The 26590-nt window shown below is 38.4% G+C and overlaps 1 protein-coding gene across 3 annotated transcripts in view; it reads right to left on the bottom strand.

Moving 5' to 3' along the window:
- The window catches only part of LOC126475277 (cytochrome P450 4e3-like), a 95527-nt gene that overhangs the window by 9311 nt on the left and 59626 nt on the right, over positions 1–26590 (bottom strand). For all 3 annotated transcript variants that reach the window (XM_050103031.1, XM_050103033.1, XM_050103032.1), the window contains 2 exons: positions 7920–8150; positions 2788–2988 (listed from right to left, as the gene is read on the bottom strand). In XM_050103031.1, coding sequence (XP_049958988.1) covers positions 2788–2988; positions 7920–8150 — 432 coding nt within the window. The remainder of the gene's footprint in view (positions 1–2787; positions 2989–7919; positions 8151–26590) is intronic.

Raw genomic sequence — 26590 nt, 5'->3', positions numbered from 1 at the left:
GCAGTCAAGGAAGAGAGGTTTCGATCCACGTGAGTAAGGTTTTGACGCAGTTAGAACAGCGATTCGAAATTAATTCGTCAAACATGTGCTGCGTTTTTGTAATAATTATTAATATTTTAAGTGAAAAATTACCATTATCTACTCTAATGCAGCGTGTAGTGATTCTCTACAAGATTACAAAACAAGTATTTTATTTTGAACGCAATTAAAAAAATCCGCTGTTGAAAACTAAAGTGAGTTCAGCTAAAACATTGTATAACAATTTCAGCTAAAACTTTGTACAAGTTGCCACGGTATAGTAAAACCAAAATCCTATTTGAAATGTTAATGAAACATTATCCCAGTGACACTTAACAGCCATAAAAAAAGTCTTTCAGAAAGTTTAAAATTGCAGTATAGTGTTGTTTTACTCCAGTGTCACTTAACAGCCATAAAAAAAGTCGTTCAGAACGTTTCAAATTGCAGTATAGTGTTGTTTCACTCCTAGACTTTTTGCTGAGAGTGAGAAGTAGATATTTGTCCCATTTAAGATTCAACGTCATAGGTATTCTAATATATTTCGGGCTAATCAACCTTGAATGATTATCCATTACACATGGGGTTTAATGGGTTGAACTTTAACGCTATATTCTGTATTCATTTTAATAATACACTCAGATCAGCTTTGAAATTCCCGATTTTTGTCTTTCAGTTTATTGTTATTGTTCTAAGATGTAACTGGAGCCTAAATACTTATCACGTAGCCATACTGACAAACAAATATCGTATTAGAATCTGTAAGCTGATTTGCTTCCACGTATTTCGATACGAGCTGTCAACATTAACTACGAAACACGTAACTAACCAACTGTCAACGCGATTTCTTCTTTATTCCCTTAGATCGGCGACAAACAAGACATTCTTGTGTCATCCGTTGTTTCAGACGATGGAGCAGTTTCTTATTTCGTTAAGGTAGTTAATAAAGGGAAATAACTTACTTTTTTGAGTACGTATAAATGCATGTAGTTTTCTCTCTTTATTTCTACGGACGCGTGTCGCGCGTACCCACTCGCTCACACACACACAGGTGTGGACGTGAATAATGCTCATTTGCATGTGTGTGTGTGCATGCGTGGGGGAATTCGCTCGTGCGCGCGCCTGTGTCTGTGGTTCAGTGGTTCAAATGTCTCTAAGCACTATGGTACTGAGGGCATCAGTCCCCTAGACGTAGAACTACTTAAACCTAACTAACCTAAGGACATCACACACATCCATGCCCGAGGCAGGTTTCGATACTGTGACCGTAGCAGGCGCGTGGTTCCGGACTGAAGCGCCTAGAACCGCGCGGTCACAACGGCCGGCATGTGCGTGTGTGTGTCTCAGAGATTACAGTAACTGATTTTGTTTCGATGGTTTTCTTCCATTTATCTCCACCGTATTAACTCTGTAGTACAGAGTAGGAAACAGTCTCATCAGCGGCATCACTTTCAGCATTTTTCTGACTTTGCTGTAGTCTAATACACATTATCTAAATGTAATACTACTGATGTGTAGCATATTCTCTCAGACACATATGCCGAAAGTTTCGAAAATAAATGTCCCGTGGTTGAGAATATATAATACAACAAATGATTGGGTGTAAAGTGGTACAATTTATAAGCAGTTGTACGACTGGAGTTCTGAACTGTAGCAGTAAGGTTTTCTCAACTGTAGCAATTAATACAGAAATTTCGCAGGTGTGACCAAAATAATTTTAATTTTTAAGACGTTGCAAACAAATATGAAATCCTAATACATATTCATTATCTAAAATACTATCTGCGTTTTACGGGAGTTGGAAGACCCAGGAACGCAAAATTACCATTAATCGGTTTTGCTTTTCCTGATTGTTCTTGTCTTTTCACTCATTTTTCTTTCTTATTTCTAGTTTTGCTTATGGACAGTATTTAGTCCCCATGGAAACCGAAACCCGAAAAATGTGTAGACCCAGCGGCCAGATTCCAGTTTTGGAGGAACCATTGATAGCATTTTGTAAGGTCACAGTTCTGACACATGACTCTCCTAACAGCTGAGCAGTTTTTAACTAATATTGCTCTGAGGGTATGTTCGAAGCCATTTGTCAGTTGCTTGGTTGTAACATGCTACAAGCTGCTTAAAAATGCAACATCTAGTGGCCGTAGCTTATGAGTTGTGTATGAGTTCAGGCTGTAGATGATTAGATCAATATCTCTAGCTAACAGCAGGCAACTCATCTAGCAGTATAGATGTATTATTAGATCAAATCAATTGTTAAAACAAGCATGTCGACTGTTATCTGTAAGCGAACCTGTACAATATATAAGAAAAGCGGTGGTACAGTTTATAAAACGACGCAATAAATTTTAAACTCACTACTCTTTTTGCCCAGAGTCTAGTGTAGTTTTAAAGGTCACTACGCTGCATTGTCAGTGAGAAAGTATGCCTGTTTGCTATGTAAATTATAAACAGGCTTAAAATATCTGTATGAGTTCAGATGATAAGATTCCAAATAAATTTTTAGTTCCTCAGAGCACAAAATAATTTTGAAGCATTTCACTGCCAAATTATCAATGATCTATCGAACTGGTCATCAACAACTGGTGTAGTTACTGCCTAACGCACGTTCTGTCCAACACGAGGTACTACCATGCAGATGATTTTCTATGGATTCACAAAGTGACTCCCTACACTTTCCTCACCTTAAACATCACCATTCATTTAAAACTATGCAATGGGCTACCGGCTGAAAATTTTTTAGCTATAATTCTGGACACCACAAGCTCTACTTACCTTTATAACAGCCTCAGTGACCTTTAGCTGAGTGAGATCACTTTCGGTAACCGGTCTCAGGTAGTCTTCCCCAGTTCCGAAGATTTCGTCCACTTCCTTTTGAATTGCGTCTTGCCACTCTGGGTACAGACCCAGCAATGCAAATATACAGCTCAGTGCTGTTGCAGTGGTGTCAGTACCCGCCAGTCCGAATGTTCGTACCTGTTGAAACGGGAAGATGACATACGAAGAAATGTTCCTTAGTGATAAAGAGCGTTAGTACCCAGTGGCTATAAATAATGTACAACTACTCATGGATATCGAGTCTAGACTTTAATTATCGTATGTCAGCGAAATTTAGTAGACTTGCTACGGCGTTAATGAAGAACTGATTTCACTCAGGAAAAAAATAGTTCCAATTGTGGCCATTAGGTGCAAATCTGGCGTTGTTCACTGTATGATACCCACGCTGTCATTTGACAAGCCACAACACGAGTGAACTGTGTGGCTATCTAGACGACAGACCATACACTATTAATTAAACTCCTTTTTGTGAGTGGCATCAATTACAGTACCGCACTGATGGAGTATAGTTGAGTGAAAGGTCTAGAGAGAGGCCTGATGTCATTAAGTGGCTTAACTATGTGTAAAATGAAGGTGGAGGAGGAGAAAGGAAAGGAAAGGAACTACTGATGTCAGCTGCATCGGGACGTCAGGCGGAATCAGCAGCGACGAGAGAAAATGTGTGCCGAAGCAGGATTCGAATCGGTGCGTTATCCACTGCTTATCACAACTGTGCGGACTATCTCAACACGTCTCTCAGCTGCCCCACATTCACACCGAACACCACCTATCTGCAGTCCCTGTCCATTTTCTCTATGCTCGCTACTCTGAGACTCCTGCAGGAGGTCGGATGCACTTGTGTATCTACAATGAAGAAGTTGGATCCATTGTCCATCTAGACGAAAGAGTTGTATGAATGTGTGGCATCTGTTCTTTCGCAAAGAATAAACATCATAGGAAGAGGAATTCCTTCTTATGCAAGACACCTTTTCAGTTTCGTTTTACCCACACATGTTTCAGCACTTTTTGTGCTATCTTTTGTGAGTTATTTTATTTTCTTCCTGTAAATGTTTTGTTACATATAGTTACACATACTTAGAATAGGGAAAGTTAGTTTTGTGCGATATTCGAAGACACGAGTTAGAGCCAGGAGCAGGCCGGATTGCAGTAAGTTACGCATACCAGCAGTTGCGAAGGCAAATAGAGGCCACCGGGGTGTAGAAGTCCCGGAAAGGTCCCACACAGCAGTTTTCATGGCGCAAGTCACAGGCAGAAGAGGGCCACTGGCTAACCTAAGTGTTACCCATACGTGACACGAAGTGGAGCACTTGGCATAACAGAGGCGCACAGCCGAGTATAAATAGGTAGCGTTTTCTAACTAGATTCATTCAAGTGTGGCAGCTCTCCTACACGGCGGGGCGTATCACACCACCAGGCTACATGCAGCAACAGATGGGGCGCTAGCATCCCAGCCCGTGACAGGCCGTTGGTTCGAACGGGGCTGCAGCCAGCCAGCGGCGGGCCACTCTTTGGCTCACTTCCGCGGGCAGTCGTCTTGGCGTCCGACACACGCCAGAGACTTCCTGAGGGCCGCAGATTCGGACGCCAAGTAGCGGGCACTTGTTCGTCGCAGCAATCTCAGCCATGCCGGTGAGGAGAATGACGCAGCTGGCCGCCCAAGGCTCACACCGAGCTGTGCTGAGTTGGCTGATGGTGTAGCCATCCTGACATCATCGGAACTCAGCAGGCTGGCCAAGGCTGGCACGACACAGAGTTGTGTTGCACAGGCCGCTGGGGTGCTTCCTCAGCATTGTGGGCCCTGTGACACAGACCGAGGGGAATGGAGCACTGTAGTGGAAGCCAATAAGTCATTTGGAAAGTTCTCACCGAGTTTTAATACGGCACCTCCCGGAACTCACCCACTACAATATTAACACTTAGACAGAATTTTGGTACAAAATTTTTACAATTGTGAATGAATAATTGTTGTGAAATATTATACATCATTTGTTTAGAGTTCACAGTTCAGATATGTATTAACGACCTGACGCACTGTATTTTGTTTTTTTACGTTATATCTAGTGCTCTTGTCATAGATTAATTGTCATGAGAGTGAGTGTATGCATTAGTTTACATACCCCACATGACGCTATTGGGTATTTATGTTGGTAGCTAGTCTGCTACACAAACTACAACTTGTCACCTGCAAACAGCAAAACGTAATTACATAACAGACAGATAAATAAAGATTATGTTTTGCTGTTTGCAGACAACAGTTGCAAATTGTGTAGCAGCCTAGCTACAAACATAAATACCCAATGGCTTCATGTAAGGTATGTAAACTAATGCATACACCCACTCTTTAGCTAATTAAGCTATAACTAGAACAATAGACATAATATGATAAACAGCATACAGTGCATCAGGTCGTTAATACATATCTCAACTGTGAACTGTAAACAAATGATATATAATATTTCACAACAATTTTTCATTCACAATTGTAAATATTTTGTACCAAAAGTATCTCTAAATATTAATATCAACAACAGTTTTATAGTAAGAAAATAAAATAACCCACTGAAGGTAGCACAAAAAGTGCTGGAACTTGTGTGTAAAACGAAACTGAAAAGATGTCTTGCATAAGGCGCAATTCCTCGTCCTATTTTCACAGCAAGCACTGACATAAGAAGAACTTCACCACCTCAAGATGATTAGAATAGACATCTTTGGGGTGAGGCTAACGTCTGTGTGTCAAAATAACCCAAGGACAATAGATGAACTGAAGACAGCGATAACTGAGTATCTGCCTTTGGTTACATGTGAAACACTGGTAAAGGTGTTCGCAAATACATGTAAACGTGTTGAACTATGCCTTCAAGAAAGAGGAAAACAATTCCACCACCAACTGTGAAACTGGTGAGCACAGTGTATTTAATTGTGATTAATATAAATAATTAATATAATTGTTTTAATTGTAATAACGTCGAATCCCATCTCCCATCATAACAGCGGCGACTATCATTGAATCCCGGGTCCTAACTCATACAGCATCATGAATGTTCTGCCAGCCTTACATCCCTTGCAAGGTGAGACACTCGGAGCTCGTCGTTGCGTATAGACTTTGCGGAGGCACTGTATTTCAACAAGTGATCATGTTTACATAAATTATTTCTTATCACCAAATATCAGGTCGCACCAGTAAAATGTGGATCTTTCTCTTTGTATTTCTGCGCCAAGACTCCAGAACACTTTCGAGATTTCGGCGTGGCCGCTACATGAGTGATTTGCATCTCACCCTCAGCGGCCCACCATGCTATAGTGGATTCGTCCCTTGCAGGCACCAGAATGTTCATACTAAATTTAAGTATTGGGAAGTTTATTCTAGAACTATTGTCTGCAGCGTAGCCTTGTCCTGAATTTAAACGAGAATAATAAACAAGTCAGGCAAAATGAGAGTGGAACTTGTGACATGTGGTACTACAGAAGAATGCTTAAAATTAAATAAGTACCTCGAATAACTAACGAGGTACTGAATTGAATTTGGGAATGAAGATATTTATAGTACAAATTAACAAAATAAAAGGTCGGTTGATAGGACATATCTTGAGGCATTGAGGAATCATGAATATTGTACTGAAGAAGAGTGAATGGGAATGAAGGAGGGGGGGGGGGGGGGGAAGGAAGAATAAAAATAGTAGAATGAGACCAATGTTTGTTTACAGGTGGTAGTTCAAATGGATGTAGTTAGCAGTAGAAATGAAGAAATGAGGAGCCTTGTACAAAATAGATGAGCCTGGATAGCTGTACCAAACCAGTCCTTGGACATGAAGGCGACAGCTGTGACAAAGATGGGAGCTGTCAGTGTTAAATTACCAGGAGTGTGTGAGGTCATTCTCATAAAAAATTCGTTGTTTTTCAAAACTGGCTCTTACCACAGGCGAATAACAGCAGTATATCTAAAAATCGATATGGGAGAAAGACTGCCACTGCTGCCATTAGTCACTTAGCAAACCTTGCAAGAGACAGTGAAGGTTTCAATTTTGAAAGACCCACCTAGCACTGGAAACCTCACTACTTCCAGAGCTACGACTTGCATTGGTGTTACCTTTTACACTAAGTCAGGACCACAAGACCAGGATCTTCAGATTTCAGGCCGTAGCAAAATTCATTCAACAAACAACCTGCCAGGACAGACACATATATCAAAAGATATATTTTTACAAGTTCTTGTTTCAAGGCAGAGATCATAGCAACTATTAGGCCCAATGCATGTGCAACATACGTATCAGTCTTTTTCCTCATCACAAGCATTTCCACTGCAGCAGTATACCTCAAACAATTTTAGAAATTTTTGAAATTTATGTTCATAGACATATTAGAACAATAATGTCGCCCAAGTTTCCAACGAAAATTTAGCAACTGGGAACAGAAACTAGTTACATGTAGTTACCTATCAAAGACCTGTGGCCTGAACCCATCTGAGATGTAACGTTCTTTGTAGAACTGAGGGAGGTGGCGCAGTGGTAGCACACTGGACTTGCATTCGGGAGGACGACGGTTCAATCCCGTGTCCGGCCACCCTGATTTAGGTTTTCCATGATTTCCCTAAATCGCTCCAGGCAAATGCTGGGATGGTTCCTTTCAAAGGGCATGGCCGACTTCCTTCTCTACTCCGATAAGCCCGATAACCTCGCTGTCTGGTCTCTTCCCCCAAAACAACCAACCAACCATCTTTGTAGAAATACTTCTCTATTTGCTCACTTTCAGATTCCTTTGTTAGGTAAGTACAATTACTTGTTTCTAGTACATGTAACATAGCTCATCAGTGAAAAAGCATGAAAATTGTTTGTTAATCAAGTTTAATTTGTTGCATGACCTAGTTCACAAATGCATTTCAAAAAGAGAAAATTGGTAATTTCTGATGTGTTCATTCGCACAAAATATGTCACAATATATGTCACAGAAGCTTTATCAGGAAATGCTGCCAGTAATGTTTAGCCCTTGTATGTTGTGGCATCATTTTATGCCTTCGATAGAATGACTAATGTAGTTATTTTCAAAGGGAGTAAATGGATTACAGTACTTACCTCATCGTACACTTCACTCTCAGGGAGAAGCAAATTTCCATGATCATCCATCATTACATCCAGAAAAGTTTTCCTCTTCTTTGGTAATGCTTTGGATCGTCTCTCCCTAATAATTGCAAGTCCTTGTTTCGCCATGCCGTTATACAAGTTCAGCTGTCGTTTTAATGCTTCACCATCAGGCGTTAGTGAGATTATCCAATCAATTTGCAACCATGGCTGGTAAAATCTCTTCTGTTACAGTAAACACAATAAATTTGCATACAGAACAATTAAATGAGGAAAACCGTTTATTTAATTTCCCTACAACGGAACTGTTTCGCGGAGGCTGTGTCGAAAACTCTGTATTGCAAAGAAACAAAAATAAGAAACACATATAAAATTTAACTAGTTTATTTAAGTTCTTACATTCTTTCTAATAGGACTCGAAAGATGAAATTGATTTTTTGTAAGTGTGGAAGGAATACATTTCATAAAAAAATCGCAAATAAAGTGAAAAGTGTACACACAGTGTCCAACCTTAAAGTAAAAAAATCTTTTGAAGTAAATTATATCAGGTAAAACTTTTGTTCAGTGTCACCCTGCTATGAACAAGCTTATAGCCGTAATACAGTGTGGAACTGTAGAACCTTGGGTGTCCATCCAGTCATGTAGTAAGTATTTCGTCAAGCAGACTCATTTTGTCATCTTCAGGTGGTCCATGATGAAGAAACACGTTCTTATATAGTGAGGTCCGCACCAGACAGCGATACTATGGACACTGGAAATCACAGTTCACTGCTGGGTGCAGTTAATCCCATCCACTACCGCCACCTTCCATGGTGGATATACAGACAGAAAAGAATGGAGTGATCGAGGGGGTAATCACCATTTGCAAAGGATACTGACAAGAGCGAAGCATCAGTCATCAAGAGTCACCTGTAGATGGCAATCAGTCTGTCTGTCAAATCAAAAACAACGTGTGATAGCTTTGTTGGTTATTTCTATAGCAATAACATTATAATCAATGTATGATTTGTTTTTGTTAGATTATTGGAACACTAGGAGGTCCTAATATTTTTCTTATTTTAGGTCTTATGGTTAATCTTTGCTGTCTCAACAACTGAATCTATCACATAATAAGGCCAGAAACAGAACAACATCTTAGCATCTATTTTAGGACTTTATTTGGCAATAAATATCATACCAAATTATCATGAGCTGTTTTGTCACGTTTATCTGATGTTGGTCACCTGTTTAATGTGCAGTCTTCCAAATATGTATGGACTATGTATGATAAGCCTCAATTCTTACAGAAACATATTTATTATTGGCTCTTGAGTACCCATAAGTTAAGTGTAATAAAAAGCTACTTCAATGAATGAATATGTCTTTCAAACACCAACAATGGAGAATCACTTCATGTAAGAAGTAGCTACAGCTCTACGGAAGATTATAGCTATATTCTATTAGCCTCAAAGAGGTGAAGAATGGCATTACATTTTTGTATAGTGATCATCTTTCTATCTTAAATCAAGGATGAATTAAAACTATTTATCTGAATGTGAAGAAGAATGCAGAAGCATAAACACAAGATATGAGAAACATATCAATAGTAATTAATACAAATGTGCTTCAAACAACATTAAAAGTAAAAATAAAGTTGCACAATGTATTAAAGGTGTAAGGAATATGAGAAACAGATTGTCAAAGGTGAAGAAAACCCTTTTCAAGGATATTCAAGGAAATATTTTTACTTCAATCACGCATATGAGAGGTAACGCTACACATTTCTTTTTCTGAAAGCATGATGTTTTTTATTCAGGATTGCAATAAACCATATTGTGTATTAAATAGAAGATCAACTGTTATTGATACAATCAGAAAAGTTAAAAGAAGGAATCAAATTTTTAGATGATAATGTGGAAGATTTCATCAGTATATGAAAACCTATTGAAGAAAAAATTGAAGCTGGAAAACAAATTGTTCCCTATTATAGCAAAACTTACATTCAACATTTAGAAAAATTCCTAGACATACCACCAATCAATGAATTTATTTATGCTTTCTGTTACTTAGATGACTCAGAAATATAAGATGTATTAAATAAATAAGAAGAAGGTGCTAAAAATCTAAAAGATCAAAGAACTGAAAAAATCGATATAAGTGAAAGAATGTTGAAATAAATTGATCATAGTGAAGGTAATGTTTTTGCATTAACACTTTCTGGTATGTTTAAATATGTAAGTTACGTACCAGTAAAATATTACGGAGATAAATTTGTTGTTGGTGAAAGAGAAACTGAAGAGAGAGGTATATTAATAAAACTCTTAAGTAAGAAATGTCTGACTATAGACAACATAAAACAAAACTTGATACTATTGATTTATAAAACTAAATAAATATATTATTTGATTCAGGAGATCTATATTCTGATAAAAATCCAAATAAAGCAATGTAAAGTAGAGTATTAAATACAAAAATTTGATAAAAGAAATTGTAAAAATTGATATACTAGAATCAAGATAATCAAGTACAGACTATTCAGAAAGTGGGAAAGCAGATGAAGGATTAATTAACAAATAAAAGAAAAGCTTTTAGATATGTTTAGATGTGTGATGTTAGAGACTTAATAGACAGATTAGCTGAAAAGATGTTGGTATAGCAAAATTTTAATTAGTAAGTCCTATGATTTTACAGTAAATAAAGGAGTGCCTTACTTAATTAGACTTTTGAACAGTTTACTGCATGCATCTTGAATAAATGACAAATATGGAAAAGGATTAATTAAGAGATTTATTAAGAAATTACCATTCTGAATGCATCTTTCAACTCTAATTATTGTGTTCTAGGAACAAAATTAGAAAATGGATAACTGAGAGGATGTCAAGGTATAATTCAGACAAAGCATGTAGCAAACAAGATGTTTCATACAGAAATTATACAGATTTATAATCTAGACGTAAAGCAGATAAACAACTTCAGCAAATTGTAAAAGAAGAAATGTTGGCTTAAGATGCATCATTTAGAGAAAAATTAGCTGCAATACCAGTTAAATAAATAATACATGGAAGACAAAATTAGGACTAGGATTGACAATTGGTGATAATAATTAAAGATTATAAGAATTTTTATTATTTTTTATATATGTAAATGAATAATTTCAGAATCGATTATTTTGTGCTACCAAGGGGCAAAACTACACGTAAATCAATTTAAATGAAACACCATAATTATCAATTACTTAGTACTGATAAGTGTTTAGTGAAACTCAGAAAAGAAAAATAGATAAGCAGAAAAACTGGAAGTAATTTCCTCATACCATTAGATATACCAGCTATGAAAAAATTATTGATTATTTAACAAAAAAGAAAGAAGGAACAGGTTTAACAAAACGTGAGAGAGGTTTTTTTTACTGATTCTATTAGCAGCATAAGGAGAGATTGCTTATTTAGCTTGGAGATCATCAGTTGTCCATAAATTATTTCCAAATAAACAAAAAACAGATGCTGAATTGGAAGAACAAGAAAGACATAATTTAGCAATAGAAAAGACAAGTAAATCTATAAAAAAATCGACGATGGGATTAATAAATATTATAGAGCAACAAGAAATTTTGATGCAGAAAATTTAATTAAACAGTCTGAAATTAAAGCATTATTAATTTTCTCTAACTCGTCCCGAATTATTCTACATTCCATTGCTGACACATGGTATGCTCTCTGGCTTATTGGTTGATGGTCTCCAGTGCTAATCCGGTGCTTCACTGTCAATTTGTCTAATTTGCTCTTCACCTGTGAATTGAAGCATTCAGAGAACTCTTGGAGAATCACAAGTAGTTTCTCCTCTTGTTCCTTAGTGAGATCTGGTGATAGTCGAGCTAGAAGGTATTGTCTAGTAGTGGTAGCGCCAATTTCGTCCACAGACTTGGTATCAAAAGTTTCTATGACGCTCAGCTGTTCTGCAATTAACGGCTCAGCGTTTGCTACGCAGAGAGTCTTGGAAAGATTTGCGGTTCTCAGCGACAGTTAAGTATCCGCAATTCACTGAATCCGTTCTTAAACGAGACGACAGAGGCAGGGATGACATTATTCTTCAGTGATATGTTTCTCTTACATTCCACTACAAGATCCATGGGTTGCTGCATGGTATGACGCATGACAGGTACCTTTCTAGCGCTAACTGCAGGAATGATCGCTTTGTCCAGCACACATAGTCTCCACACTATCGGATTCGCATCTTCCTGTCCACAATATCTCATCTCGTCTAGCATAATCTTCGAGCGACCACAATCTATAACTGCCTGAGAAGCTTTCAGAAAGTTCCATCCGAGAATGACGTCATGACCACACTGCTGTAAGATGATGAATTCTAAGGGCTGTGTTTGGCCACTTATACCCACATGAAATGTACTTCTTCCTGTAGGTGTTTACATATTTCCCATTAGCCACCTTCAGCAGAGATGTTTTGCTGTCGGCGACGGTACTTCTCCGAAATGACTGAATATGATGCCCCAGAGTCCACAAGAGCTTGAGGTGGTCTGCCATCCACGAGGATGCACCCACATCTTCTTGTTCATCTTCGTCGTCCCGAAATTGTCGTCGGCTAAGGTCGGTCTGCTGTGTTCTGGTGCGGGCAACATCAAATATCCGCCGCATTTCTCGACAATAGTGCACCACATGTCTCGCTCGTTCACAGTGGAAACGTACTGGTTGGTTATCCGGGTACTCCAGACTTCAGTCTTCCTTGGTGCCCAAACAGGCTCCTCAAGAGGCATTATCGAAACGTAACTCCGCCTGGATCTCGACTTTTTCACAGTTTTAAAGGGAAATGAAGGACGAGAGATTCGGTTCAATGTCTGTTCCACGTCCTCCCTTACGACCTCTTGAAGGGTCTCGGTTATTTGCTCGCCGTGCAATCCCGGTGCCTTCTGAAATTCCTCCCTCACTATCTGATGAAGAACACTTGTGAAATCTGTTGCTTACTCCACCACAGACATCGATACGACGTTTGGAAGCCGTTCAAACTTCTTGCGTGTAAATCTTTTTTGATGCATCGTCTCGATGCACTGTCACCATTTTAAGAAGTCATCTGCTGTCGAAACCTCTCTCAGGAGTAGGGCTTGATACATGTCTTCAGCAACACCCTTCATGAGATATGCAACCTTATCTTCCTCCTTCATTCTAGGGTCCACTATTTTACACAGCTCCGTCTTGAATGTAGGATGCTATAGTACTCCTGTACGCTGTGTCCTGCACTTTAATTTATCTTCAGCCTTGCACTTCTGCCGTTGTGTTTCGCTGTAATACTTGCGCATTTCCACAGGGAATACTTCCCAGCTTGTGGACTTCTTATCGTTGTTCTCATACCATTTCCTGGCAGTGCCCTCCAAGTAGAAAAACACGTTAGCTAAACACACGGTGTCATCCAATTTGTTAAATTTGTCTGTACGCTCATATACCTTCAGCCACTTGTTTGGCTCTTGGCAATCGCCACCACAGAACCTGGAAAGATGTCTGATGTGGTGGCACACAGTTTCTGTCATCGTGGCGTCCTCTTCTTCTTCTGTCTCCGATAGAGTGCAGTCTGTTGAATGTGGCTTCAACTCGGGTTTCTCGCCACTTAAACGGCGGCTCTGTCGTGGCCTGATGGGAGCCATTGTGTCGTCGATAATGGGAGCTGTCACAAGGTCCAATACCCGGCACCTCCACCAGAATAAGTAGATGAATGACGAACACTAATTTCACTTAACGAAGGTTTATTCAGCACTTGCACATACAAGAGCGCAGAGAGAACTGCCTCCGGCCAGAACACATACATTATATATAAAGTTACAGAACATTCCAGTACAATGATTCTTCACATTTGTGGATACTTATAGAGTGCACTCGAACCGAATATAGAAATTAAAATTGTACCGTCTAGGTGAATTTTGAAGTCACGACTCTCCATGCAACAGTTTAATATCATCACCACTTCACCACAGTGCTTCTCAGCATCTTCTGTGACATTGCTCCCTCCTTAAGAGCAAAGCGTCTCGATGTTACGTCATCCTAGTCTGGGAACGAGTCATCAGTCCTGCATACTCCGACTCCCGATGACTGATTATCGCCCTGGCGGCGATATTCTTAGAACTTCGTTTGCCGCCACGCTCGTTGTCACCTTTCCGCATGTTGCCTGTCGCTGGAGCTTCGAATTTACCCTGGTTTGCAGGATACTTATAAGGCTTCATTCAAAGGACGTGGACCGTATCTCTGATCTTTCGTCGTCTTGTCTCAGGGTCTAAATCTCCAACTTCATAAGTAACATCAGGCAACTGTCTTCCAACCTTATAAGGTCAAAAGTAGTGCCTGAGGAGCTTCTCAGAGAGACCAACTTTCCGAACAGGAGTGAAGATCCAGAGGGGGTCACCAGGCTGGTAGACAAAAGGGCTGTGGCTCGCGTCATAACATCGCCGTTTACAAGCTCCAGCCGATCACCTAGCCGCCGCAATCCGGAAAACTAAAGGGTGAGACCTTCCTTGGAGGTTAGGCCGCCGAAGACAAAAATCCTCCACCGTCGATCACTACAAAAATGATAAGAAACTACGTCGTTATCCTCATAGATGGGTGACCAGCCCAAGCTCTTGTGAACTCTGGAGCATCATATTCAGTCCTTAAGACCTATCACCCAACAAAGTGAATGATGGTCTGTAACAACTGTGAATGGCCTTCCGTAGAGATACTGTCGAAATTTGCACACGGCCCAGATCACAGCAAGACATTCTGTTTCTGCAGTTTAATAGTTTCTCTCGGCTTTTGTAAGTGTCGCACATCTTCGTTTGCCACATGATGTCCAAGTATTTTGGTTTCTTTTGCTCCAAAGAGACACTTTCTTGGGTTAAGTTTCAGTCCACCTTGTTGTAGACACTTAAGAACGGCCCTTAGTCTTTTTATATGTTCATCAAATGGCTCTGAGAACACTATAATGTCATCTAAATAACAAAGACACATCGTCCACTTCAGGTGCCTTAGATGATTATCCATCATCCGTTCAAAAATTGCTTCGAATGAAGCCCTATAAGGATCCTGCAACAAAGGGTAAATTCGAAGCTGCAGCGACAGGCCACAAGCAGAAAGATGACGAAGTACGTAGCGGCAAAAGAAGTTCTTAGAACATCACCGCCAGGGCGAGAATCAGTCATCAGGAGTCTGAGTATGCAGGACCGATGATTCGTTCCAGGACTAGGCGTACTTAACACTGAAACGCTGTTCTCTTGAGGAGGGAGGAATGTCACAGAAGACACTGAGTAGCAGTATGGTTTAGTGGTTATGATACTAATCTGTTGCATGGAGGGTCGTGTGTCCAAAACTTACCTGGACTGTAGAATTTTAATTTCTATATTCAGTTTGAGTACATTCTATAGGTATTCACAAATGTGAAGAATTATTGTACTGGAATATTCTGTAGCTGTATATATATACTGCATGTGTCCTGGCCAGAGGCAGATTTCACTTTGCTCTTGTATGCACAAGAGCTGAATAAACCTTCGTTAAGTGAATTTAGTGTTCGTCATTCATCCAATTACACCCTCTTCTAAACTGAACACCAAATTGTAATTTTGAGTACGATTTCATGCTGAAAATTATCATTGATAAACATATAAACAAAGTTTTACCATTTGGTGCTCTGTTATTATATTAAGTGTGGATGATAATCTGTATGATATAAATAATAATGATCATTCAATTGTAGTGCAAAATTCAATTTTTTAAATGCAACATTAAAAGATACAATTAAAACTGTCACTTGATATCAAATAACTTCATTTGGTGAAATTTACAATCGACTGTCTGAACCTCATTTTCAGTCACTGAGGACGATCATAACTGGTGTGTTAATTGCAAAAAAATTACTAAAACTCATTATCTTCACAGAACAATAATCTTAAATGCACAACAAAGGAATCTAGATAATGTATAGAACGAAAAACGTACTATTGTTAAAAAATTATAAATGGTTGTGAAGAAATTATCAATAAATTGCATAAGACAGTGAGACAAATTTTTAAGAGATGAATTTTGTGATTCTTGAATTTCTCCCGGCGTATTTGATAATCAAAATATCCACGGGTATGCTGCCGGTCTATAGTGTCCAATGGGCACAATATTTCGGCGATCATACATGTCGCCATCATCAGGTGAACTGACGGACTGAGCTCCTGTGAACGTGCTGGCACGGAGATCCGTACACTATGGCTGCTCAGAGGGAACAGTTCCTTCTGAGCAGCCATAGCGTACGGATCTCCGTGCCGGCACGTTCACAGGAGCTCAGTCCGTCAGTTCACGTGATGATGGCGACATGTATGATCGCCAAAATATTGTGCCCATTGGACACTATAGACCGGCAGCATACCCGTGGACATTTTGAGATGAAATTTTGTTTTGCTTCATTTAGATAATTTGTAGCAAGCAGACTTAATAGCAATACATACAGCAAAATTAAAAGGGATTTCAGTTGTTACTGAAAGATGTGAATAGATATAAACTATACTTGATGTTCTTTAAAAATTTGCTTAGTTTATTCAAGTTAAAGGGAAAATTTTGTCACAACAGAGAAAGTGCATGATCACTGATCATTATGATTATTACAAGAGACAAATATTTACTGGATATAGTAATATAAGTAAAACATTTTAATTGATTTTGTAATTGAAGATAATGGTATGAAGATAAATCTTTGGAAATGGCTAACTTGTGATGACATTGAATATGATGACAAAATTTTTGAAAATAATGATACTAAACAGCTGAAGAACTTTTACCATTTTTCACTAATATAGTAGTAAAACAAAAGATAGGAAAAGAGTTCGTTAACATCATGTTAACAAGGGTTCAGAAAAAAGATTACACTATAAATTTCAAGAACAATCAAAGCTAGATTGATCTGTGTATGTTTTTCAATGTGTGATAATAAATAATTGTGTATGGTGGAAGAAAATTTAATTGCATATTGGATTTAAATTTTATTTTATACTTTTCTTTGATTATAATATGAAATCATTGAATTCTGAATAGCAATGCAGTTTGAATTTCAAGTATGTAATTATTTGATCATGAATGAAAGAGATGTGAATAAATGTTATAAAATATGGGAAGAAAAAATTGTATCATGAATGTATGGAATTAAAGCTTGAGTATCTGGTCAGAGTCTAAATCGAGTTCCTGGATTACATTTAGCAATTAGAAAATATATTCCATTAGAAAGATCATCTTACTTCTAATTATAAAAATTAAAGAGCTTATGTTAATGTTAAAAATAATGGTTATAAAATATGTTTTGTGGTCTATAAAATTAATATTACATCCTGTGAATTAAGTTACACAGACGATTAGTAGATATTACAATGTTGCTGTTAGTAATTTTAAACTTCTGAATTTAGAATTTAGACTGATAAGAATCTAACATTGAGATTTAAATTGATAGATCTATTAATGTTTGTTCATTTTATGAAAAATATCAAGTATATCAATTGAAGATAATGAAATGGAAACAAGACAGGATATCAATCACTTTTATCCCAAGAACGAAAAAAATTTAATATTATTGTTGGACAAAAATTTTGTCATGACTTATTTCAACTCAATTAACACATCATAAAGAATTGTAATTTATTTGTGATATGAGTTTAACCCATCGGTTTTTGTTATATCATTAAATATAGCACTAGATATAACCTAAACCCAGCTCCATATGGAGGATCAAATTGACACAAAAGTTTATTGAATGAATTGAAATAGATGTTGAAGATATTCGTAGTCTACACCCTGAAATTGAAGAAATTAACCCACTGACATTTTACGAACAATCTAGACATAATAAGTCAGATACATGTTCATTATGTACAAGTCAATACTCCCGAAAAAGACGAGAAATGTTGTCATCATGCTGATTTATCTGGGAAATATATAAATACATTATACAGTATATCCTTTTTAGATCTAAAACATCCTAGTTCTACACCAATTTATATACATAAACTCTCTGAGTATAACACTGATTCGTTCTTTACAGACTTCAGTTATAATGTTAAAAATATAGATTTAATATGAGATAAGCTTAGTTTTGGGAAGAAAACAAAAAACTTGTAAAATACAATTATTCATACATTTAAATTTGTAGTTTCTTCAGTTGATAAGTTATCATCAAATTTAAGAAAGGTTCAAATCATAATTTTTTTATGAAAATTCCATAATTAAAATGTCGATTATCCTATTAATTATATGGATAATCAGAAAAAGTTGAAAGAACAGATGTCACATCAAAACAAAAATTGTCATATATTTAATGAATGGGGTATTAGTGAAGAAGATTCTAAACAGAAAATTGGTCTTTGGAAAAATTTACTTAAAATAATCCTAGTGAATACCCTGATTTGACTCTCAGATCTGATTTTTTGTTCTCATATGATGTTTTTGAAAATTTAAAAGGCTGTTATAAAGGCTCATGACCAATAATTATTATTTTGTGGGCATAAGCTGGGATTCAAATTCATAAAATGATTAAAACTTAACTATAAATATTAGTGCTTAAGATTTGATATTAAAGATGGAAAAGCTATTGAAGGTTTATATCTCAATGTTGCAAAACTTATGGCATAGAAAATAATAAGCATTAGAAACATTGTGATTGAAATAAGATATCATATTATTTAACGTAAAACACATAACATAATAAATATTATTTAACATAATACAAATAATTTGTGTTTGAACTATGAGTAAATATTTAGCTTATGACAGATTTGAAAGGAGCAAGTCAAATAATTTTGATTCTACTTCATTTATTTTGGATATATATTTGAAATAGATGTAGAATATGAAAATATCTACTTGTTAAACATACTATTTACCATTTGCTACTGAAAATGAAATATTGCAGGGACTAAAGAAAAAGGTTATTAGCAACATTAAATGACAAATGTAATTATGTAATTCAGTACAGTATTGAAAGAGCATGATTGGCTGAACGAGTATGTCAGTTTAGTTATGAAAATGGGGACTAAAGTAAAAAATTATTTGGAAAAGATGTTTACAACTGATGACTAATTCAGTATGAGGAAAGAGGGATGGAAAATATTACAAACATAGTGGTTATAAAATTAATTCCAGATGCAAAAAGTGTGGAAGCTTATAGCAACATCAAATTTCGAACAAAGGACAATGTTCAATGAAATTCATGCTGCAATTGATAAGAAGGAAACTATACTGATATTTAACAAACCAATTTAAATTGGAATGATCATACTCAATTTGTCAAAAGGATTGTTTTATAATTTTCATGTATACATAGAACTATGAAACAACAAAAATTATAGAAAAAGTGAGTGTCATTTGCAAGATATTAGTAGTTATATTTATAACATAAAAACGAATTTTTTTCTGAAATATGAAGAAAATGTTTATTATATTTGATAGAAGTCACTGCACGAAAGATAGTATTTGAATCATTTCCAAAGTAAATAAAAACTATTAGTTTAATGAATGATGAGTGTAAATAAAAAATAATGTAAGTGTTTTGTGGTTTGAGATCTAAAACACATATTGATGAAATTGGTGATATTGTGGAGAAAAAATTCTAAAGGAGTTAGGAAAGACATTACAAAAAAAAACAGCCTTACATTATTATAAAGATTGATTGTTTAGTAATGCTAAACACTACAGAACTATGAATTTGTTTCAAATTAATATGTATGTAGTTTATTCTGTAGCAGTTCAGAAAAACTTCAGTATCTCAATATGATGAAAGAAATCACGAAATTTGAAGTAAATTTCATAGAAATTGATTAAAAAGTTCTCAATAGTGACAGGGAAATGATTTGTAATTAAGAAACAATTGGGAGAAAAATGGTAAAACAACCTGCAAAATAGTGAAGATAATTGAAAGAAATGATGGAAAGTCTAGTAAGGAGAAAATGGGAAAACAATGGGTAATTTAATTTGATGATCTGCATTGACCACTTTATACTGTGATTTTCTGATGTTTGGGAAAAAAGTTTTCCAGCTTGTTTCAACCAGATCCCACACTATTTAGTTGTAATTTTATGGTTGTTCCATTATGTTTGAAATTGTGGCAGAACATTTGCTAAGTGCCAAATCAAAGTTGGATATGCACATATTTACCACAGACATTAGTAAGATCTCACTGCAATCCACAATATTGACTGGGACAGGGTCAAGAAAATATGCCCCTTCTCTTAGCCTGGCAGAGACCTCACACTGAAGTCAGTATTACAGCTAAGCATGCATATGCTCAGCCACTGTTTATGACCTCAGCTGAAGAAATCACCATCATCGATTTGGACTAACATCTTAATCATGTCTCAAATGGAAATGCTCTTCAGTAAATTTTAAAAATTATACTTCAAGAGTTTATTAATTAGTGCATCAAGTAATGCTTTAGTAGTAAATGACAGTTGTAATTTTTCAGTCACTCTTGGGTAAAGGATTCTATCTAGTTAATTGAATCATTTTAAAATTTCTTCCAGTACATTGCTGACGCTGATACAGCAACCAGAGTGATATGTAAGATGATGATATAATCTTGATTGCAGAGGTTTTATTTTCAAATTTTCGCATGGTGCAAAGCAGTTCAATTTCTGTGTTAGATTACCATTGGTCTTTGGAATACGGTAGATTCTGTAGAATGATTGCTTTGCATACCACTCTTCATAGATGTTGGGCAATTAATGGCCAAATGTTGCCTCTGATAGGTGAGGTGTGGGGGAACTATCCACTTGTAATTTTTAATGGCCATTTAAACTGACCCATTCCCTTAATCCTCGGTTGAAACTTTATTCTGCAGACTGGTTAGGTACTTGATTTGGTCAGTAAGTAGTCAGTAAGATTCGTCTTTTAGAAAAAAATAGCCCATTGTTCTTTCCATAGCAGTGGAAACGTCAAACAACTTAACTCATGCCAATATGAGTTCTTCATTAACCATCTTGATTAAGGTCAGGGTCATCAGCTGTTGAGGATCTTGAGAGACTATCCCAAAGTCCTCATTGATCGTTTAGGCATAACAGAAAAAATGTACTATAGAATTCATTTATCGGAGACGTCCCTGTGCAGCAATCTCCATATTGTTTGTCACTCCCCATAATGAGGATACTGAGGCAGAAAATGAACCAAATGTTGATGGATGGGATTATCAAGCCATCCACATCACCTTATGCATCGCCCATTTTTCTCATTCCGAAGGGAGAAGGAAAGGATTTTAGGCTGGTGGTCGATTATAAGGCCCTTAACCAAAAGGTCGTCATTGAATATGTGCTGTTGCCCGATTTACACAATTGTTTCACTTGGTTCTCTGGGCCCAGCTCTTTTACTGTGCTTGATCTTAACCAAGCCTATTATCAGATACCACTTACTGTGGATTCCAGCCAGGTGACCACATTTTCTACTAATGGAAATCTGTATGCATTCAGTTGGGATCCTTTTGGCTTATCTACCGGGGATTCCAGCCAGGTGACCACATTTTCTACTGATGGAAACACGTATGTTTTCAGTTGGGATCCTTTTGGCTTATCTACCGGGGCAGCTGTCTTGTCTTGTCTGTTGGACCATGTGTAGGACAATCTCAAGTTTAGCTGCATGTAGCTACCTCGAAGACGTTCTTATCCATCTAGATCTTTTGACCAGCATCTGCATTATGTTCAGGGGATGTTATTGCGGCTTCAGGCAGCTGGGTTACTGGTGAAACCATCTACAGTCACCCTAGCTAGACATCAGATCTCCTCTCAGAGGATGGGATCAGAATTAACCAAGAGCACACCTCTGCCTCAAGACGAATGCTACCCTCCAGGAATAGAAAGGGAACAGCTCGGTTTATTGTCATGGCCAGTTATTTCCGAAAAATTTATTCCAAATTTTTCCCACCTTGCCACCCTCTTAATAGTTTACATAAAAAGGGGGAGGCCTTCCTTTGGGGAGAGAGTCAGCAGCCTGCCTTTGAGGCCATCAAAACTGCCATGAGTAGCCCTCCAGTCTTGGCTGTCCCATTTTTTCAAAAGGCCTTTATCGTCCAGACCAGTGCCTCCAATGATGGTGTTGCCGCTGTTCTACCGCAGGAATGTTCTGGGAAGAGGCGCCCTGTTGCCTATACTTGCAGCAGCTTGATACTGGCTGAATCTGAATACTCTGCTTACGAGTGTGAGGTTTTGGCGATACTCTTTGCACTCGAAAAATTTAAATTCTGCTTGCAGCATAGGGAGTTTGATTTCTAAACTGACAATCAGGTGATAAGCTGGATCCTGCGCCATCGCATGAAAACTGGCAGAATATCCACATTACCCTTTCGGGTCTGGCATATTGGAGAGGCTGACAACCAGGTGGCCAACTCAGCTGGATGTTTCAGGACGATAGCGAGGAGATAACTAAGTGTGACAAAGTATTTGAGGAATTGGCTGGTGCCATTTTAACCAAAGTGCCAGAGCTCTTTGGTTATCTTGATGTTAAGCTGGACCAGGACCCCGAGCTTGGCACTTTTAGGAAGCGTTTGCTTGCTGGGGAGCAGGCACCAGGGTATCTGTAGATTAAGGGAATTTTGTGTCATGTGTTGGGAGATCACTTGAGCCAGGAGTTTATTTGCTTTTGGAACTTGTCCCATCCGTTTTACGCTATTTTCATGACTCCTTTCTCAGTGCCCCATTTGGGTTTACACAAAACCATCGCTAAGGTGAAACAACACATAACTTGGCCATTGTTGAGTAAGGATATCTGACGATTAGTGCAGGAGTACGAGCATGTAAAATGGAAAAGCCTAATCACAACTCACCCATGGGCCTCCTCCAGTCGAAGAGAGAACAACATCCTTTGGACAAGTCATTTATTCAATACGTGGGCCCCCTTTCCCATAATAAGACAGGGAATTGTTACATCTTGATTGTTGTGGATGGCTTTCCCCTGTTCAGCTGGCTTATTCCTAGCAGTGGAGTTACAGCCACAATTACTGTCTATCGTCTTTCTATGGTGGTTTCAATATTTCGTCCGCCCAGGGCCTTAGTGACAATGCCACAGCGTTACAGTGCTCCTACTATTCCGACGCCTCATTTGATGAGAGACAAAATAGGAGCCTTAAGGCCACTCTCAACACATATCGTACTAAGACCCACACTGAGTGGGATGCTTATCTCCTGTGGATCAACATTGCCTTTCATTGTGCCCAGCATGAGGCTATGAAGGCCACTCCTGTTCCACTAATGTTTGCTTACTGGTTTAATTCTCCCATGACCAATTTGTGGAACATTAATGACCTCTTGCCAGAAAAGATCACCCTGGGGGTTATTCAGCTGAATTGGGGCAGTGCTAGGTAAGTATCCAATTGGCTCACTGCCAACAAGCCAAGCTTTATAATCAGGGGAGGCAGCCAGATTGCATGAAAGTTGGGGATCAAATTTCTGTTTGTAATTTCGGCCATGGGGGCGGTAACGATGCCGGTATTTCTATGAAGTTTCCGCCGCGTTTTATGGGACGTTATCAGGTTCTCCACATGCTGGGTCCTGTTAACCTTTTAGCCCCTAATGTAGCTAGCAATAGGACCTCCTGAGTACACAGCAGTCAGATTAGAGAAGCTGGGTCGAGCCCCTCCATTCTCCCACTCCCCTACCAGGAATAACCTGGGGACTGTTTATTGTCTCAGTTTGGGAGGTTGAGCCATGTCGGCTTGTACCGATTTCTCTTTCGGGTGACATCCTCTGCTTGGTTTCTTAGAGTCGCTCCGGTGGCGCTACCATCGAGCCGGGCCGGTTGGCCTGATTTTCGCGGCATGCGAGACTCATTTGGGCAGCACTTGGAGGAAGTTGGGGTCCGAGCTGAAGCAAACGGGGTAACAGTTAGCCGATTGTGTGGGAAGTGATCAAAGGCTCCATCCCATGAGAGGTTGATGACTATATGTTTTCCGTCGAAAGTGTGTTGCCATTGGCGTCCATTGTGCTGCCATTCTTGAAGTGACCTCTTGGCAACAGGCTGTCAGCTGGCGATTCACTTGCAACCTTTTCCCTTGCCTGTGATTTCATTGGAAACGACCGCTAGTTGGTCAATCAGTCGTCTCGGCGGAAGACATGTATAGGGTCTTTTGTTTTTTGGTGGATCAATGAAGGGGTCCAAATAATGAGCGTCCTACTGGGATAAATAGAGCAATTACTGCGTCGAGTTGTTAAATTCTTTTATTTAAATTGTGTTTTAGAGTTGTACTGGCCATCGAATGTGATATCCGTTAGCCCTAGCCACCCAGGGAGATGGCTGTCATAAAGCGGACACTGTGGACTGTTGATGAAAGCTCTATATTAGAAGGTGCTGTATTTGTATCTAGTGAAATTTCTGAGCAAGTAGTCCGCGTGCTTAACAGGGTGGTTAAGTGCTCGCCTCCCAAGCAATTGGGCCCGCGTTCGATTCCCGGCCGGGTTGGAGATTTTCTTAGCTCGATGACTGGGTGTTGTGCTGTCCTAATCATCATTTCATCCTAATTACGGCGCGCAGGTCACCCAATGTGACGTAGACTGAAATAAGACTTGCACATGGCAGCCAAACTTCCCCGAATGGGGCCTCCCGGCTAACGATGCCATACGCTCATTTTCATTTTTTTTTTTTTTTTTTGAATGAGTAGTCAATCTTAATGCTGTCCAGTACTAGATTTTGGGGGTAACATGTTGTAATTACCTTGGCTTAATCTTGTGTTTATATATTGTACTCTTGGGGACAGGTAACAGTTGTATTGCAGTTATCTTTGATAGTTTCTTGGGCTTTAGTGCTATAATCTTATTTAGGTGTTTGTCAAGTATTTTTCTTTAACCATAGAGCGGGCCCACTGTTGTGAAAAGTACAACAGCAGCGGCTTTTGTAGCTAATCGATGCCCTAACCTCGAGCTATTGGGCCACAGCTTCCATTATTCCACTGCCGATGTTTTCTCCATAGTGTTAGCGCGGCTTCAGTTCCTTTGATTAGCTTTCGCAGTTTGTTTTCTGAATTGTAAGCAGCCAGGTGTCGAATGATGTAAGAAGTGTAATGCGCACCTGCTGGTGTGATAGTTGCAAGCTTAGTTCCATTAGTCAACATGCAGTTGTAAGTGTAATAAAAGGTTACTTATACTTATTCGTTGTTTTTTATGTTGGATCAAATGGCTCTGATCACTATGGGACTTAACATCTATGGTCATCAGTCCCCTAGAACTAAGAAGTACTTAAACCTAACCAACCTAAGGACGTCACACACATCCATGCCCGAAGCAGGATTCGAACCTGCGACCGTAGCGGTCGCGCGGTTCCAGACTGAAGCGCCTGGAACCGCACGGCCACACCTTTTATTTTGTATAGATGCATATTAAACGTTAGTTTCGTTATACTGACATCCGAATTTATTTATTTGTTTAATTTAGTTTGATGTTTTATTTCAGTTCAAAGGGTGTATCAGACCATAAAATTCGCAAAGTACTCGAAGAGAGTGATGATGAAGTCTACCCAGACTTTTCACACATGGAGGATAGTGAAGTGAATTTGAATGATGAAAACATTAAATAAGAGGACTAAAGCTATAAATCTGGAATTGGAGATGAGGATGGTAATGATCTCGAAGAGATGGAAGCTGTTCGGATGTTCTTTACTGGAAAAACAAAGCTACGCTTTGGTGTAAAAGCGAGTGTGGTAAACGTCAAATACCAGGAGAAAAATATCATGAAAATTCTACCAGATCCAAAGCGAAGTGTGATAGATATAACTGATGAAGTTAGTGTTTTTCTGAAGATAAATGAACTTGACATTATCGATGAAGTAGTAAACTACAGAAACTCGTATATAAATAGACAGCGAGAAACACACCAATTGTCGTGCAAAAGAGATAATAAAGCGACATCAAGACCCAAAGTACTCTCTGTATTTGGGTTTCTTTTTTGACTGGAACAAGAAAAGGCCATCATCCAAATGTACTGGAACTCTGGGTGGACGATGAAACAGGAATGCAGCTTAGGGATGCAATGAGTTACAAAAGGTTGCTGTTTCTTCTACGTTGTTAGCGGTTTGGTTTGATGACATGGAAATTTACTGCAGGTCATGCAGCATTGCTATATGTAAAAGTATTAACAGTCTGAATGAATTCACGACAATACATGAAATGCTTCACCCTTTCAGAGGCCGCTGTGGACGGATTCACTACGTACCATGCAACCCAGCTAAATATGGGATAACAAGGTTTGCACTTTGCTATGCAAAAACATTTTATTGCAGTAATCTGGAGGTTTAATACAGAGTGCAACCAGAAGGGCTATACTGGGTTTCTAATAACTCTGAGAATATAGTGAAGAGCCTTGTAGTGCTTATAATTAACTCAACCATGCACTTCATAACTGACAATTGTTACACAAGCTACCTCCTATCTCAATACTTGCTGTAGACGAAAATCATTTGCATCAGTACGATGAGGAAGAAAAGACATGAAAATCCTCCAGAAATTCTCCCCAACAAGACAGGAGAAACTGGATGTGCAGTGTTAGGATTTCAGCATGATAAGTTCATACGTTTCTCGTAAAAACCGTGCTGTCATACTTTGGTCTAGTATGCATAACACGGTGACACATGATGAACAAACACACAAACCTGAAACCATAGCTGACTACAATGTGACAAAAGGTGGGGTTAACGTTCTATATAAAATTTGTGCCTGTT

The sequence above is a fragment of the Schistocerca serialis genome, chromosome 4 (genome assembly GCF_023864345.2).
Source record: "Schistocerca serialis cubense isolate TAMUIC-IGC-003099 chromosome 4, iqSchSeri2.2, whole genome shotgun sequence".
Lineage (NCBI taxonomy): Eukaryota > Metazoa > Arthropoda > Insecta > Orthoptera > Acrididae > Schistocerca > Schistocerca serialis.
This window is presented reverse-complemented; position numbering and strand designations above follow the sequence as displayed.